The 17811-nt window shown below is 53.6% G+C and overlaps 1 protein-coding gene across 1 annotated transcript in view; it reads left to right on the forward strand.

Annotated features, from left to right (window-relative positions):
* Nucleotides 1–17811, forward strand: part of MED27 (mediator complex subunit 27) — a 107671-nt gene that overhangs the window by 39898 nt on the left and 49962 nt on the right. The window contains exon 3 of the mRNA XM_064171036.1: nt 4910–5040. Within this exon, the coding sequence (XP_064027106.1) occupies nt 4910–5040 (131 nt within the window). The remainder of the gene's footprint in view (nt 1–4909; nt 5041–17811) is intronic.

Raw genomic sequence — 17811 nt, forward strand, 5'->3', positions numbered from 1 at the left:
CTGTAGCCCCCTTCAGGTATTGGGAGGCTGTTTGAAGCTCTCCCTGGAGCCTTCTCTTCTCCAGGCTATACAACCCCAACTCTCAGCCTGTCCCTCTGGGGGCTTTTTAGTTTTGTTTCTGACCCTCTGAAGTGGTGATAACAAACATGACGTGATGAGGGGACTGGAGCATTGCCTGGTGGGGGGAGGCTGAGGGCCCTGGGGCTGCTCAGTCTGGAGAGGAGAAGACTGAGAGGGGATTTAGTAATTGTCTGTAGCTATCTGAGGGCTGGGAGTCAGGAGAGGGGTCAGGCTCTGCTCACTGCTGCCTAGGATAGGACAAGCAGCAATGGATGGAAGCTGCAGCACAGGAGGTTGCAGCTCAACACAAGGGGCAACTTCTTGCTTGTAAGGGTCCAGAGCCCTGGCAGAGGCTGCCCAGAGAGGTTGTGGAGTCTCCTTCTGTGAAGCCTTGGCAGGCCTGTCTGGATGTGTTCCTGTGTGCCCTGAGCTGGGTTGTGTGGTCCTGCTGTGGCAGGGGGATTGGACTCAGTGATGTCCTTGGGTCCCTTCCAACCCCTGACATCTGTGAGCCTGTGAAAACAACTCCCCAACCTCTTCACTTAACACCCCCTAAAACAAGGCTGCATTCTGTGCACTACACTCTCTGATGCTTTAATAATGCATAAATCAAACTGGACAGAAGCTGCCTGTCAGTTTTATTAACTTTGACCTTTTCTCCCATTATAAGAAAGGTTTAGTAAATATTTAATGCCCCTTATAGATTTTGCCAGTTGGGTTTGCTTTCCTAGGAGCAAAGGTAGATGGTAAAGAAATAATTAACAAAAATAGCCTAATCACTGGCAGGGAGGCAGCCTTCAAGGGCAGAATTGGTGTTTTGGAGTAGATCTCTTTTGAATTCTTTTGCTTTTCATGCCTGCCCATTAAATGTTTGCTTAGCCAAAGGGGCTTTAAAAGGTTGGATTTGAAATGGAGCTGTGAATTAGCATCTCCCATCATTGAGTGAGTGTCCAGATGATGGTTCTGCACCTGAAGTGCCTGTTGGGGCCTTTCTGCACAGTGGTCACAACTGGGTTTAGATTTCCATGGGTGAGCCCAGAAAGATTGAGACTGGAGATGAGGAAGAAAATGTTTGCAGTGAGAGTGGTGAGACTCTGGCACAGGTTGCCCAGGAGTCCTGGGTGCAGTTCTGGAGCCCCCAGCACAAGCAGGACATGGAAGTGTTGGAGCCAGTTTGGAGGAGGCCACCAAGATGCTGAGAGGGCTGCAGCAGCTCTGCTGTGAGCACAGGCTGAGAGAGTTGGGGCTGTGCAGGCTGGAGAGGAGAAGGCTTGGAGGAGACCTTGGAGTGGCCTTGCAGGATGTGAAGGGGGCTGCAGGAGGGGTGGGGAGGGACTATTGACAAGGTCTGGTAATGAGAGGAGGAGGAGGGATGGGTCTGAAGTGGCAGAGGGGAGATTGAAAGTAGATGTTAGGAAGAAGTTGTTTGCAGTGAGGATGGTGAGACACTGGCAGAGGTTGAGGGTGGTGAGACACTGGCACAGGTTGCTCAGGGAGGTGTTCAGGACCAGGCTGGGTGAGTCCTTGAGCAAGCCTGAACTGGTGAGAGGTGTCCACAGCTATGGCAGGAGTTTAGAGCTGGATGATCTTTGAGGTCTCTTCCTACCCGTTCTTTGCATCTCTGAAGAGTGTCAGCAGCACAGAATGGCTGGAGGAGAGCTGCTCTTTATGGGATACAGGAAGAACTGGGAAAAGGCTGTTCCTGACTCAGGGGAGGTTCTTCTGCCAGAGCTGTTTCTCCTTTTAATTCCCTGCATATTGCACTCACTGCAGATTCTGCCTAGTGAAGATTGAAAACTAAGCCCCTGACACTTTGAAGCATTGCCTCTCCAACATCTGCTGTCCACTGCTCTCATCGATTTTCTGCAGTTGAGGAATCTGTCAGAGAAAACCAAATTTGAGCCAAATTTCTTGCTCTTAAGTGCAGCTCCTGGGGCAATCCAGTCCCCTCCTTCCCCCACCACCCCTTTCCCTGGCCCTTTTGTTCTCTTCCCATTAGTGCTGTGATGTGTCTTCATGTTGTGCCACCACCAAGAGCATGTGCAGAGCCAGCCCAGGAAATCAGGAGCCTACTCAGGTGCCAACTGAATGCTCTGAGCTCTCACTTTGGAGTCAGATTGGCTCATGGGATGGCTTTGCTCGTTTCAGTAGCTGTAGGTCACTACAAGCCTTTGCTTTCCTGACTTACATAGGCTCACAGAATGGCTTGGGTAGGAAGGGACCATAAAAGTCATTCAGTTCCAAACCCCTGCCATGGGCAGACACACTTCCCACCAGCTTGGGCTGTTCAAGGCATCATCCAACCTGCTCCTGAAAACCGGCAGGGAGGTTGTGGAGCACAGAAGCACCCAACGTGATCTTTGATCACGTTGGGTGCTTCTGTGCTCCACAACCTCCCTGGGCAACCTGTGCCAGTCTCTCACCACCCTCAACCTCTGCCAGTCTCTCACCACCCTCACTGCAAAGAATTTCTTCCCGTCCATACCCTGCAGCTTTATCTAAGAGCCTTTTGTTTTCTGAATGCTTCCAGGCCTGTCTGCTCTCATTGCAGCCTTTTGTTTAGGTGCAGACCCTGGGGGCAGAGTTCTAAAGTGCTGCGCAGATCATTTTGCTCAGAACGAATCTTGAGACAAATTGATCACAGAATCACAGAATCAAGCAGGTTGGAAAAGACCTCTAGGAGCATTGAGTCCAGCTTAGCACCTAACCCTTCAAATTAACCCTAAGTGCCTCATGCAGCCTCCTCTTAAACACCTCCAGGCACGGCCACTCCACCACCTCCCTGGGCAGCCCATTCCAGTGCCAAACACTCTCTTTGCCAACAACTTCCTCCTAACATCCAGCCTAGACCTGCCCTGGCACAGCTTCAGGCTGTGTCCCCTTGTTCTGTTGCTGGCTGCCTGGCAGCAGAGCCCAACCCCACCTGGCTACAGCCTCCCTGCAGGCAGCTGCAGGCAGCAATGAGCTCTGCCCTGAGCCTTCTCTGCTGCAGGCTGCACACCCCCAGCTCCCTCAGCCTCTCCTCACAGGGCTGTGCTCCAGGCCCCTCCCCAGCCTTGCTGCCCTTCTCCAAACACCTTCCAGCACCTCAACATCTCCCTGGAATGGAGGAGCCCAGAACTGAACACAACACTCAAGGTGTTGCCAAGCCAATGCTGAGCAGAGGGGCAGAAGGACTTCCCTGGTCTTTCTGCCCCTTGATGTGGGCCTGGAGTGATGAGGGAAATTGCATTTGTCTGATGCTGAATCTTGTCCTTCCTCTTGGCAACTGAAGTGCTCTCTCCTCCTAGAGAGAGTGATTGGCATTGGAATGGGCTGCCCAGGGAGGTGGTGGAGTTGCTGTGCCTGGAGGTGTTGAAGCCAAGCCTGGCTGGGGCACTTAGTGCCATGGTCTGGTTGCTTGGCCAGGGCTGGGTGCTAGGTTGGACTGGAGGAGCTTGGAGCTCTCTGCCAGCCTGGTTGATTCTATGATTCTAAGAGTGGGAACTGCAGGTGTTTAGAGGTGAGTTTGGAACCTGATATACCTGAAGCTGGTTTTAGGACAGTCCCAGCACTTGAGCTGCTCTTCAGCCTTCTAGCAAGTGGGAATGAGCTCAAAAATCTTGCAGATTCATCTTGTGTCCTTCACAAATTTGTCTTTCATTGGCAAGTGAAGGGAAAAGTTAGAGGAGGAAGCTGCTGACTGTCAGTGCTGCTGCAGTGCTCCGGGGATGTGCTCGCAGGTATTTGCCAGGCTGGGACTTGCTGTGCAGGGGGAGAAAGTTGGCTGGGGCTGGTTTGTGGCTTTCTGTTTCTGAAGCACAGTGAGTTCTAAAGAGCTGCCTTGGCTGGGGAAAGGGCTGCAGGGAAAGGGCTGCATTGCTGCCTGCTTTCTTCTTCCAAAACATAAGGATGCTTTGTCCCTTGGGAGAAGCAGCAGGCTGAACGTTTACAAGCAAGCCCAGGATTGAGGAGAGTTAGGACTTGAGGGGAAGGCTTTGATACCTCACCTTACTTGCCCTGTAGCATAATTTCCTTGCAATCCCTGTTTCACAGCAGCCTTTTTCAGTATGCTTTTGTGGCTGTCATCTCCCATCCACGCCAGCATAGAGAGCTCCATGGCAGCTCAGCTGGGAGTCTTAGCGGACAGCAGGTTCTCCTCAGGACAGCAGTGAGCCCCTCTGGCCAGCAGGATCCTGGGCTGCATCAAGGGCAGTGTGGCCAGCAGGTCTAGGGAGGCTCTCCTGCCTCTCTTCTGTGCCCTGGTCAAACCACAGCTGGAATCCTGTGTCCAGTTTGGGGCTTTCCAGATCAAGAGAGGCAGGGATCTGCTGCAGAGTCCAACGGAAGCTGTGAGGATGCTGAAGGGACATCTCTGCTGTGAGGAGAGGCTGAGAGCTCTGGGGCTGTTTGGGCTGGAGAGGAGAAGGCTGAGAGGGGATCTGATCAGTGGCTATGAATGTGGGGTGGGTGCCAGACTGAAGGTGCCAGGCTCTGTTCACTGGTGCCCAGTGATAGAACAAGGAGCAACAGGTACAAGCTGGAACCCAGGAGGTTCCATCTGGAGATGAGGACTTCTTCGGCGTGAGAGTGCTGGAGCCCTGGAGCAGGCTGCCCAGAGAGGTTGTGGAGTCTCCTGTGGAAATCTTCAGAACCCACCTGGATGTGTTCCTGTGTGCCCTGCCCTGCCCTGGGTGATGCTGCTCTGGCAGCGAGGTTGGACTCAATCTCTGGAGGTCCCATCCGACCTCTGCCGTTGTGCGATGCACTCAGTGGCTGCAGTCTGAGCAGGGTGCAGGGCCAGCAGAGGGCTGCCAGAGGCAGGGCAGGGCAGCATCCACCTTTTCATCTCTCTGCTTTCCTTCCCCAGCTGCAGTACCACGCCGGGCTGGCATCTGGCCTTTTGAATCAGCAGTCTCTGAAGCGCTCAGCCAACCAGATGGGGGTGTCTGCCAAACGCAGGCCCAAGGCCCAGCCAACAACTCTGGTCCTGCCTCCTCAGTAAGTCATGGAATGTTCTCAGCAGCTTGCACTGGGGGAGGAGTTCTTTTTTAACTTCTGGTTTTAATGATTGATTCCTTTGCAGCATCACAACAGCAGCTTTGTGCTGGCGTTCCTGTAAGGTGGGCTGCAGAAGCTCCCCTGTGAGCACAGGCTGTGGGAGCTGGGGGTGTACAGCCTGGAGAAAAGGAGACCTTAGAGCAGCCTGCCAGTGCCTGAAGGGGCTACAGGAGAGCTGGGGAGGGACTTTTGACAAGGGCTTGCAGTAGCAGGGTGAGGGACAATGGATTGAAGCTGGAAGAGGGGAGATTGAAGCTGGAGATGAGGAAGAAATTCTTTGCAGTGAGGTGGGTGAGACACTGGCACAGGTTGAGGGTGGTGAGACACTGGCACAGGTTGAGGGTGGTGAGACACTGGCACAGGTTGAGGGTGCTGAGACACTGGCACAGGTTGCTCAGGGAGGTGGTGGAGCACAGAAGCACCCAACGTGATCAAAGATCACGTTGGGTGCTTCTGTGCTCCACCACCTCCCTGGAGGTGTTCAAAGCCAGGTTGGATGAGTCCTTGAACAACCTGTGCCCATGTGAGATCTCCCTGCCCATGGCAGGGGGGTTGGTACTGGTTGATCTTTGAGGTCCTTTCCAACCCAAAGCATTCTGTGAATCATCCTTGTTGAGTTGGATCAGCTACCACCTGGAAACAAGATTTGGTTTCTTCTGTTCATGGAGGCACTGTGAGGACAGGAAAGTTGGAAGGATTCATCTTTGCAGCAGATCCTAAGTGTTTACAACACGAGGTTGTCATTGAGGAATGATGTTGCCCTGATCAGTGTGACTTGAAGCTTCAAACAGGACTTTTCTGAAGGTCCTAAAAGGCTGAAGCCAAAAAGTCTTTGGTGTGAGAGCTTTCTGGACAAACTGTCTGCCCAGAGTCCATCTGTTCACCATCTGTTAATCCTGCCTGGGATCTAAACCTCTTTTACAGGTGACAAGCAATTATGAGGACACTTAGAAACAGTTTGAGGACACAGAGTATCAACACTTCAGGCACTCTGTGTACCGCTGCCAAAGCCGCACAGAGATGTCCACAGCTAAGCTTATAAATTACTCAAGTGCTTTAAAATATTTAGCTGCCCATAAGAAAATGATTATTCTGGAGAAAATGGTGTGCTAAGCAACTGCTCAGTGCACTGAGCAGCACTGGAGCCTTGGGGAGTGCCTCACAGGGCCAGGCGCTGGTGGACGAACGCTGCTGCTGAAAGCTGCGCTCCTGTGGTAGGCACAGTCCCTGCTGCCACCAGAGCCCCCCAGGCCTGGGCTGCTGAGACCTCACCTGCAGTACTGGCTCTAGCTGTAGGGGCAGATGTGGCTGGGTTGGAGGGCAGAAGGGCTCTGCAGCGGGACCTTGACCACCTGGACAGATGGGCAGAGTCCAAGGGGATGGGGTTCAATAGCTCCAAGTGCAGGGTGCTGCACTTTGGCCACAACAACCCCATGCAGAGATACAGGCTGGGGTCAGAGTGGCTGAGAGCAGCCAGACAGAGAGGGATCTGGGGGTGCTGATTGATACCCACCTGAACATGAGCCAGCAGTGTGCCCAGGTGGCCAAGAGAGCCAGTGGCATCCTGGCCTGCATCAGGAATGGTGTGGTCAGCAGGAGCAGGGAGGTCATTGTGCCCCTGTACTCTGCACTGGTTAGACCACACCTTGAGTGCTGTGTTCAGTTCTGGGCCCCCCAGTTTAGGAGGGACATTGAGATGCTTGAGTGTGTCCAGAGAAGGGCGACAAGGCTGGGGAGAGGCCTTGAGCACAGCCCTACGAGGAGAGGCTGAGGGAGCTGGGATTGGTTAGCCTGGAGAAGAGGAGGCTCAGGGCAGACCTTATTGCTGCCTACAACTACCTGAGGGGTGGTTGTGGCCAGGAGGAGGTTGCTCTCTTCTCTCAGGTGGCCAGCACCAGAACGAGAGGACACAGCCTCAGGCTGTGCCAGGGGAGATTTAGGCTGGAGGTGAGGAGAAAGTTCTGCACTGAGAGAGTCATTGGCCACTGGAATGGGCTGCCTGGGGAGGTGGTGGAGTCGCCGTCCCTGGAGCTGTTCAAGGCAGGACTGGACGTGGCACTTGGTGCCATGGTCTGGCCTTGAGCTCTGTGCTGAAGGGTTGGACTTGATGATCTGTGAGGTCTCTTCCAACCCTGATGATACTGTGAGACTGTGATACCTTCAACACAAGAGGGACATGGCCCTACTGCTGCAGCTCCAGAGGAGGCCATGAAGATGATCCAAGGGCTGCAGCACCTCTGCTATGGGGACAGGCTGGGAGAGCTGGGACTGGTCAGCCCCAAGGGAGACCTTAGAGCAGCCCTCCAGTACCTGAAGGGGCTACAGGAGAGCTGGAGAAGGCTCTGCTGTATAAAGGCTTGGGGTGACAGGATGAGGGCAATGGACTGAAACTGAAGCAGGGCAGAGTTAGGTTGGACCTCAGGAGAAAGCTCTGCATAGTGAGGGTGGTGAAATACTGAACAGGTTGCCCAGGACGTGGTTGAGGTCCTGTCCCTGGAGACATTTAGGACCAAGCTTGATGTGTCCCTGGGCAGCCTGCTCTAGCTAGAGGTGTCCTTGCTGAGTGCAGGGGATTGGACAAGATGACCTTGGAGAGTCCCTTCCAACAGGATGCAGTCTGTGAAACTGTGAGGTTTAAAGCATCTTCTGTACATGAAATGAGGGGAGAAAGAACTGTGAGTCCCCATTCACTTCACAGAGCTGCTAATTCAACAGCCCAGGGACAGTTCTGCTGCTTCCCCAGTACAGCACAGATACAGGAGGGGTTTAAGGGGCAGATGTTGTTCCGTGGGTGCCAGCTGTGGAAGGACAGGGGTGCACTGTGTCAGACTGGCTAATGAGATCCCTTCTTTGCTGGGCTCTCAGGGTTGCCCAGAGCTTACCATGGACATCTCCAAGAGGGCTGTAAGCCAGGGTCCTGTGCTACCAGTTGTGACAGTGTCACAGACTGATAGGGACTCTTGTGCTGTGGTCTGGAGTGAGGAGTGAGAGGCTCCAGGCTTCCACTAGCAGGTGTCTGGAGCAGCAGCAGCACTTTGGAACCAAAAAGGCCTTTGTGAGAGGGAAGGTCTCTGCCCTGTGCATCACTACTGCAGCGTTTCCATCCTCTCCGTTTTCGTTGTCTGAGGGCTCCTAAGGGTGCTGAACAGCTCTGGGCACCTTTTGGTGCTGAGCTTTGCTTTCCAGAATTGGTTTTCACTGGCTGAAAGTGCAGAAAGGAATACAAGATTGATCAGTGTCTCATTTCTAGCCAAATGTAGCTGTATGAGAAGATGACTAACTGCTGGCTGCTCTGTCCCTCCTTCTGTCTGCTATTACCAAGCCATCTCCCTGTACTTGCTAATAGATGCATTCCCTCACATGCTTCTCATCTGGCTGCTGCTTGCTTCCTTCTGTTACAGAAGCTCAAAGCAGTGTTTGCTGAAGTGCTGAGAGCTGTCATCTCCTTCCAGGGGATGAGGAAAGCTCAGACATGCAACCTTCTGGAAACCAGAGGGGCTTTGGCTGCTTTGAAACCAGCACAGGCAAGAAGTGATGGCTCCTCGTGTCCCCACAATTAATCAGAATTGGAGTTAATTAGAGATTGGCAGTGCTTCTAGCAAGCAAATTCCCAGTGAGGAGCACAGGCTGAGGGAGCTGGGGTGGTGCAGCCTGGAGAAGAGAAGGCTCCAGGGAGACCTTAGAGCTGCCTGCCAATAGCTGAAAGGATCCTGCAGGAAAGCTGCAGAGGGACTTTGTTGAGAGTGTCTAGAGCCAGGCCAAGGGGGAATGGGTTGGGGCTGAGGAAGAAGTTGTTGAGTGTGAGGGTGGTGAGAGCCTGGCACAGGCTGCCCAGGGAGGCTGTGGCTGCCTCCTGCCTGGGGGTGTTGAGGGCCAGGCTGGACGAGGCCTCGAGAAGCTGAGTCCAGCTGAGAGGTGTCCCTGGGCATGGAGAGGAGGTTGGAGCAATGAGCCCTGAGGTCCTTTCCAGTCTGAGCCATTCTGTAGATCTGTGATTTCAGAGTTGTCTCCACAACCCTACAGGAGCAGAGAGCTGCAGCCTGAATAGTCTGGGGTGACTGAGCAGTGAGCCCCCAGAGGTGGTCCCTGCCAGGAGCCCACCCTGCTGTGAAAGCTCAGCAGACTCTGGTGTGCCCCTGTCCAGCTGTGCAATGGCAGCAGTGAGTCACTGTGGCCTGAGGAGGAAGAAGAGGAAGCAGAGGACGTTCCCTGTGCTCTGGTGACCACTGGCACACAGCAGAGGGTCAGTTAGATTGAATGGGAATTTCGAGGGGCCTGAGCTGAACCCTTGTGGCTCTGATAGCTCTGTTGTGTGGAGCTTTCTCAGGGCTCACACATTCACCATCTGTCTCACTGCTCTCTACAGCTCCCTGAAAGGAGGTTGGAGTGAGGTGGGGTTGGGCTCTGCTCCCTGGTATCAGGTGATAAAACGGGAGGACATGGCCTGGAGTTGTGCCAGGGGAGGTTAGGTTGGAGACAAGGAAAAGCTTCTTTGCTGCAAGAGTGGTCAGGGGTTGGCAGAGGCTGCCCAGGGAGGTGGTGGAGTCCCCAGCCCTGCAGGTGTGCAAGGAGCCTGTGGCCGTGGCTCCTGGGGCCACGGTTTGGTGGCCATGGTGGTGTTAGGCTGACAGTTGGACACGCAGACCTCAGAGGTCTCTTCCAACCCAGCCTGCACTGTGATTCCTTTTGCCAGGGCAGAGCCAGAGTGTATGCCCACACAGTGGGGCCACAGCACTTCCAGCATGCCCAGTCAGCTCCTGCCCCTTTGGCCCAGCAGACCTGAAAGCAGCACGAAGGCAAGAGTCTTGCCATGGCACCTGGGGAGAGGGTGTTGGGTTGATGGTTGGACTGGAGGGACTCTGAGGGCTTCTCCCACCCAAACAGTCCTGTGGCTCTATGATCTCTGAGCTATGCTTAGGAGCCTCCTCTTAGTAGTCCTGAGGAGCAGGGGAGCCAAGGGTGTGAATGCCTTTTCCAGTGGGAGAAAAGTCCTCAGAAGTTGGTTGTGCACTTCTGCAATCCTCCTTCCCCCTGCCTGGCAAAGCTGCCTTAAGTATCAATATTCATTAAATACCACCCAGCTGATAATGCAATAAAGCAATAATCCTCAGCCCCACAGCTCTGCTCCTCTCCAGAAGAGCTGAGGTTGAGGATGTAATTAAAAATTAAAACTCTGTTTGCATTCTGGAAGGTGGAGATGTCTTTTTTGGACATGGTGGGGAATTGTGTTAATAAGGAAGAGATCAGTTTCCAATAACAGGCAGCTCACTTAATATCCCTGTTCACGTTTAAGCTTCTCCTGCTCTTCCTTTAGCTTGACTTTAGCAAGACAAAGCAACAGGAACTGTTGCTGGAGGAACATGTTGCTAAAATCTGAGGACCCTTTTCTGCTCCACAGATGAATTCCTTCTTCTATGAAGAGAGGAGGGGAATAAAAGCTGAGTTTGTTTTTTCTGTTGTAAGCCAATGGTTTACAGGAGCAGCTTTAATTAGCAGCCCTGCAGCGTGGTGGAAGGTTCCTGGTGGTGTTTGGTTTCTCCTGCATGGTTTGGATCACATCCTTGGCCTGGTTTGGCTTTTATTTGCAGTCTGAATGGATGAGCCTTTGGGCTGCAGGTGCTCAGGGGAGCTCTGTGAGTGGCAGCTGCAGTGTGTTGCCTCCCAGCGAGGCTGCACTGGTCCCAGGCCTCTCTCTGTTCATTTCAGTGTGTTCAGAGTTCATGTGGGCACCTTGCAGGATCTTTTGGTGCTCTTTGCTGGGCTCAAGCCTGGCTGGATGGGCCCCAGGAGTTGTGATGCAGAGAGTTAAAGGCAGCTGGTGGCAGGTCACAGGCAGTGTGCCCCAGGGCTCCATCCTGGGGCCAGTTCCATTTCACACCTTCATGAGTGATTTGGTCCTGGGCTGCAGCAAGAGCAGTGTGGGCACAGGGCAAGGGAGGGGATTCTGCCCCTTTACTGTGCTCTCCTCAGACCCTACCCAGAGTCCTGGGTGCAGTTCTGGAGCCCCCAGCACAAGCAGCACATGGAAGGGTTGGAGCCAGTGCAGAGGAGGCCACCAAGATGCTGAGAGGGCTGCAGCAGCTCTGCTGTGAGCACAGGCTGAGAGAGTTGGGGCTGTGCAGCCTGGAGAAGGCTTGGAGGAGACCTTGGAGTGGCCTTGCAGGATCTGAAGTGGGCTCCAGGAAGGTTGGGGAGGGACTATTGGCAAGGTCTGGTAATGAGAGGAGGAGGAGGAATGGGTTTGAAGTGGCAGAGGGGAGATTGAAAGTGGATGTGAGGAAGAAGTTGTTTGCAGTGAGGGTGGTGAGAGACTGGCACAGGTTGCTCAGGGAGGTTGTGGAGCACAGAAGCACAGAATGGGATCTTTGATGGGGCACTTAGTGCCATGGTCTGGATGATTGGCCAGGGCTGGGTGCTAGTTTGGACTGGATGAGCTTGGAGCTCTCTTCCAACCTGGCTGTTTCTGTGAAGGCCAAGAGCTGTGTCCTGCCCTTTGGTTCACAACAACCCCAAGCTCCAGGCTCAGAGCAGAGTGGCTGAGAAGCATAGGGGCAGAATCCTCTCCCTCCCTGCTGCCCATGCAGCTGGTGGTTGGTTCTGCATCCCTCTGGAGTATTCCAGAGCAGCACACAGAGTGCACGTGGAGTAGGGAGGATTTTAGGGATAATGTGAACCTGTTCCAAGTGCCACCTGCAAGACTGCTTCAGAGACCATCAGCCTCCTCAGGGAGTGCTCCAAAGCAGGTAGAATGTAATAGAGAGTAACAAGCAAAGAGGGGGGGCTCAGTTTTGACAGCTTTGGTGTGCAGGAGGAGAAGTGCTGAGAAGTTCAGATGGTAATGAATTTCAGCAGCTGTTGGGAAGGGGAAAGGTCCAGGTTGTTTTGAGACACAGCCATGGCTTGGGCTGTTTGGGCTTTTTCTTTCTCTTCAGGTTTCCCTGAAGAAAAGCAGAGCTGACAACGTTTGCTCCTAGACAGGTTGCTGTACAGAAACAGGAGTAGTGAGTCAGAGAGATTCTCCTCCCCCACTACTCTGCCCTGCTGAGGCCACATCTGGAATGTTGTGTCCAGTTCTGAGCCCCTCAGTTCAAGAAGGACCTCAGGGAACTGCTGGAGAGTGTCCAGCAGAGAGGCACAAAGCAGCTGCAGGCAGTGGAACATCTCCTGTGAGGGCAGGCTGAGGCAGCTGGGGCTGCCTGGAGCAGAGCCTGGGGGCTGCCCTCAGTGCTGCTGGTAAGGATGTGCAGGGCTGGAGCCAGGCTCTGCTCAGGGATGGCCAAGGACAGGCCAAGGGGCACTGGGTGCCAGCTGGAGCAGAGGAGGTGCCACAGGAACAGAAGGGAAAACTTTTACCCTGTGAGGGTGCTGGAGCCTGGAGCAGGCTGCCCAGAGAGGCTGTGGAGTCTCCTGCTCTGGAGACTTTCCAGCCCCAGCTGGATGTGCTCTGTGTGCCCTGCCCTGGGTGCCCCTGCTCTGGCAGGGGGGGTGGACTGGGTGGTCTCCAGAGGCCCCTTCCAACCCCTGCCATGCTGTGGTGCAGTGGAGTCCACTTTGTTTGAGTGGGAGCCTTGGGTGCCTCTCAGTTCCATAGCACACAGGAGATGCTCTGTGGTAGGGCAGCAGCCTGGATGCTGGTCTCTTGTGCTTGTCTGCATAGGAGTTCTTCTGCTGTTAATGAATATCATCAGGAGCATTTGGGTTTAGTCAGAATCTCTCCTTTGGCCAGTCTGTGCTGATCAATGCCTGCTGGGTTCTTTGTAATTACTTTGTGAGGGAAAAAAAAGAGGAAAAAACAAACCCAAAACCCCCAAAACCTGCAGCTGTAGAGGACTTAATGGACTGAAATTAAATTCAGCTTGGAAGTAGAGCCAAAGCAAAGCATTGATCTGGCCTAACAAAACAAAAGATGATTACAGAACCCCCTGCTGTCAGAGGTATCAACATATTAGGAGATTAGATGAAGATTAAAATGTTTAAAAGAATCCTATTGTTAAAGCTGCAGAGAACAGCAAAGGTGGTGGCTGGGAGCTGAGCTCCCAAGCATCACCAGACCCAAGAGTGGCAGCTGGCACAAGAAAAACAACCCCAAAACTGAACAGAAGCCAATGAAGTTGCACACAGAGTTGGTGCAGTAGCCAAGGAGTGGGGATGTGGAGTCTTACATCTGTGAAAGGGCTTCTGCTGTTGTACCTTAGAGTCACAGAGTGGCTCAGGTTGGGAGGGAGCTCAGAGCTCATCTCCATCAGCCTCCATGCCCAGGGACACCTCTCAGCTAGACTCAGCTGCTCAAGGCCTCATCTAGCCTGGCCTTGAGCATCCCCAGGCAGGAGGCAGCCACAGCCTCCCTGGGCAGCCTGTGCCAGGCTCTCACCACCCTCACACTCAACAACTTCTGCCTCAGCTCCACTCTCAGCCTGCTCTGCCTCAGCTCCAAACCATTCCCCCTTGGCCTGGCTCACCCTCAGCAAAGTCTCTCTGCAGCCTCCATGCAGGCTCCTTACAGGCACTGGCAGCAGCTCTGAGGTGCCTCTGGAGCCTTCTCCCCTGCAGGCTGCACCCCCCCAGCTCCCTCAGCCTGTGCTCACAGCAGAGCTGCTCCAGCCCTGGCAGCATCTCTGTGGCCTCCTCTGGCCTCCCCCCAGCAGCTCTGTGTCCTTGTGATGGAAAGTGCAGGCCTGTCCCAGTGCTGGTTTAATACTGCAGCCTCTGAACCCCCTCCCCCAAAGAGCAAGGCTAAAAAACCGAGGGGCTGAGGCCATGGTGGCACAATCACAGCTTCAGCACAGGCTTTGATAACATTATTAGGCTCAGACAAATTTCCCCTCTTATCTGGCTTGTTCTTTGCTGTCTAATTAGTCCAAGCAGGGGTAGTTTGTGTTGCCTGTTTTAGGGGGGACACACAGACAGAAAGCAGCAGTGAGAGCAGCATTTGCAGGCTTTAATTGCACATGAAAGGCTCTTCCCCCTTCACTTTGTGTTTTCCTGAAAGCAGAGGGATTCCCTACGGTGCCATGTCAGTGTTGTGCTCAAAGTGCTGCAAGGGCATCTTCTGTGGAGCAGCAGCTAATTAATTGCCACCTCTTAATGGCAGAGTTCTCCACAAACATTACCTTCAAGGCAGACATACATCAAAACAGGCTGAAACGTGCCCTTTGCCTGCAATCCCAACTCACAGCCATGCTCTGCACACTGCTCTGGAGCTGGGAATATTCCAGAAGGTGTAGATGAAGGCCAGGACATGGACCCCAAGTTTCCAAACAGAGTCAACTTGTTTCTTTCCCCAGTCAGGGAGGATTCCAGCTGAGCTGCAGCTGAGTAGATGGGAATGAGTTCAAGTGACCTAGAGCTGCACATCACACTCAGAGCAATCCTTTTGGCAGCAATAGTTTGGGGAATCTCAACCCAAAATCTCCACAGCAGTAGGGTCCAGGCCTCTGTGGGCAAGCAGCTCCAAGGCATTCATGGGCTGGGAGCACTACAGGCTGGGGCCAGAGTGGCTGAGAGCAGCCAGGCAGAGAGGCAGCTGGGGGTGCTGGGAGAGAGGAGCTGCAGAGGAGGCAGCAGTGCCCAGGTGGGCAGCAGAGCCAATGGCATCCTGGGCTGGCTGAGGAGCAGTGTGGGCAGCAGGACAAGGGAGGTTCTTGTGCCCCTGTGCTCAGCACTGCTCAGGCCACAGCTTGAGTGCTGTGTCCAGTTCTGGGCTGCTGAATTGCAGAGAGATGTTGAGGTGCTGGAAGGTGTTGAGAGCAGGGCAGCAAGGCTGGGGAGGGGCCTGGAGCAGAGCCCTGTGAGGAGAGGCTGAGGGACTGGATGATCTCCAGAGGTCCTTTCCAGCCCCTTCCTCCCTTTGGAATTCTGTCCAGCAGCCATCAAGCAGGCAGGGTGTGGAGTTTGAGAGGGACAGCAGATGCCCTTTCTGCCTGGCAAGGACAGAGAGCAGAAGTGCTTTGCTCTGCTTTCTTTGCTTGCTGTTAAAAATAACTGTTATTACTTTTTAATTTCACTTCAGGGCATTCTCTGGGCATTCAGGTGGCTGTGGGGATGGGTTCAACAAAAAAAGCTTGGCTAGCACACTCCAGCTGATGGCTTCATGCTTCTCTTCTCACCAACTTCCAAAGCCTCGAATTGTACTTGAATAACAGATACTAAGTTAACAATTAATTGTCTGAAGGGTTTTTGGTACTGGTTTGAATGTTTGGTGCTGAGCTGAATTCTTTTGCCAGTTCCATTTTCCCAACTGCCAGTGGGGAAAAATAAATGCAAGGCAACCACAGGAGGCTTCAGTGGGTGAAGGGAGTTTGGATTCATCCCTTCAGAGGTGCTGCTCTGCTGCTCTTTTCAGCCCTGGTGGATAAAGTTTGCAAGTAAAACCTTCTTCCTTTTCCTCACTGTTAGTTTATTCTCCTGCTGGGTAGCATGAGAATGAACCTCTGTGGAAGGGAATCTCAAAAGCACAGAACATCAGGGGTTGGAAGGGACCTCCAGAGATCATCCAGGCCACCTCCCCTGCCAGAGCAGGGCACAGAGGGATGCAGCCAGGTGGGGCTTGAAAGTCTCCAGAGAAGGAGACTCCACAACCTCTCTGGGCAGCCTGCTCCATGCTCCAGCAGCCTCACACCAAAGTTTCTCCTGGTGTTGAGGTGGAACCTGCTGGGTTCCAGCTTGCACCCATTGTTCCTTCACTGGGCACCACCAAACAGAGCCTGGCACCTGCAGCCTGGCCCTCACCCCAGGTGTTTATAGGCATTGCTCAGGTCCCCTCTCAGCCTTCTCCTCTCCAGGCTAACCAGCCCCAGAGCTTTCAGCCTTTCCTCACAGCAGAGATGTTCTCATAGCCTCTGCTGGACTCTCTCCAGTAGAAGGCCTTGTTAAAGAAGACTTTAGAAGGGGCAGACCTTGTTCACTTTGCCAGACTTAGTCTGGGCTCTTTTCTGTGGCTGTGTGCAGCTCTTTGTTGCCTGAGTCATGGCCAGGGGAATCCTGTACTAAATCCTCTAATTTTAGCAAGCAAAATCATCTCCAAGCAGCAACTTCTGCAGCCACTTCAGATTCTCCCTTTTGGATTGCTCAGGCTTGTTCTCACAAGCTCAGTTTGGGGAAGGAAGGTTTGGCAGAGGTCATGAGTAAGTAGCTAGTCACTTGTTTAACCTGAGAGCTCATGGACACCCTGAGTAGCAGGAGGAAAGATGTGTGCATGGTTCCTCTGCTTCCTCATTGCTTGCAGTGTTTGCACAGAACCACAGAATGGTTTTGCTTGGGAAAAGAGCTCTGAGGCCACCGAGTCCAACTGGCAGCCTGAGACCTCCACTAAACCCTGTCCCAGAGTGCCCTGCCCTGCCAAAATGCAGCTGTGGGTCGTGTTCAGCCTTCTCCTTCTGTACCAGCGTGTGAAAGCACTTAGAGAGCTTCACAGATTGCACTGGGTTGGAAGGGATCCTCCAAGGTCATCTTGCCTAACCCCCTGCAGGCAGCAGGGACACCTCCAGCTAGAGCAGGGACCACAGCCAGGCTGATCTCGAGTGTCTCCAGGGATGGGACCTCGACCACATCTCTGGCAGCCAGTGCCAGTATTTTACCACTTCCTCCTCATGTCCAACCCAAACCTCCCCTGCTCCAGTTTCAAACCATTGCTCCTCATCCTATCCCCACAGCCCTTCTGAGCAGTCTCTCCCCAGCCTGCTGTAGGTCCCCTTCATTCCAGAGCAGTTGGCTGCTCTGTGCCTCCCTTTCCCCAGGTGAGCTGCAGGGGTGGCATCGCCTGGGAGCCGTGCATGGGTGGGAGTGGGACTGCAGTGGTGCTGCTCCAAAGCTGGGCTGAGAGAGGGCATGGACTGTGAGGCAGAGGCTTTCATCCGTGGGAAGAGGCTGGGCTTTGGTCTATTACTGTCAGCTGTTCAAGCCCAGTTGATTCGGTAGCAGATGGAAAGCCTGTGTCAGGCTGGGAGGAGGGAGTGAGCCTCGAGTGCCTCTGCCCAGGACCTAGCAGGAAGCTCTCTGACTCCCCACTGCCAGCCTGCACTCTGCTAAATGGGTGCTGAGGCACTGTTCTGTGTGCTTTGTGTTCTTGCCTTGGGGTGATCATTTCAGCAAGGGGAGACAAAGTGCAGACATGAAATGATTAGAGCGAGAGCCTGGCTGGAGCCTGTCAGGCTGTGTCAAGCTCTCCACACTTCCTGCATCTCTCAATTTGCTGAGCTCTTTTGCTGATTGCTGCCTTCAGTGTTTGGGGGTAAAATCAAACCTGCTCTAAAGGTAGCAAAAAACACACCCCCCCCCCCCCCCGAAAATACTCCCCCCACGGTTTTGATGTATTTTAACTCAGATCTGTGTCCAAAATAGCACTGTGAAAGTGAGAGTCCCTCCAGCCAAATGCCAGACTTTGCTGCTTGCCTCTCTCAGCTGCAGAACCTTCTTTCATGTTGGCTTTTGCAGTTTGACAGTTGCTCAGCAAGGAGGATGTTGTGCTCACCACAAATGTGTGTGAGCCTTGCAGCCAGAGCTGAGAAGAGCCTTTGGTGAAGGGCTGAATGGCAAAGCAAACCTGGAGTGGGATGTGGAGCTCATTAGCTGGCATGGGGGGCTCAGAGATGGCAAAATCATGGAGGTGGCTAAGAGTGCTCCAAATAACAGCCAAGGTTACACACAGCTTTGGTGTTTTCTTCAGGGTTCAGGTTTAAATTGAAGTGAAGGGAATGAGGAGGTTAAGCTGCT

This window comes from Pogoniulus pusillus, chromosome 35, assembly GCF_015220805.1.
Source record: "Pogoniulus pusillus isolate bPogPus1 chromosome 35, bPogPus1.pri, whole genome shotgun sequence".
Classification (NCBI taxonomy): domain Eukaryota; kingdom Metazoa; phylum Chordata; class Aves; order Piciformes; family Lybiidae; genus Pogoniulus; species Pogoniulus pusillus.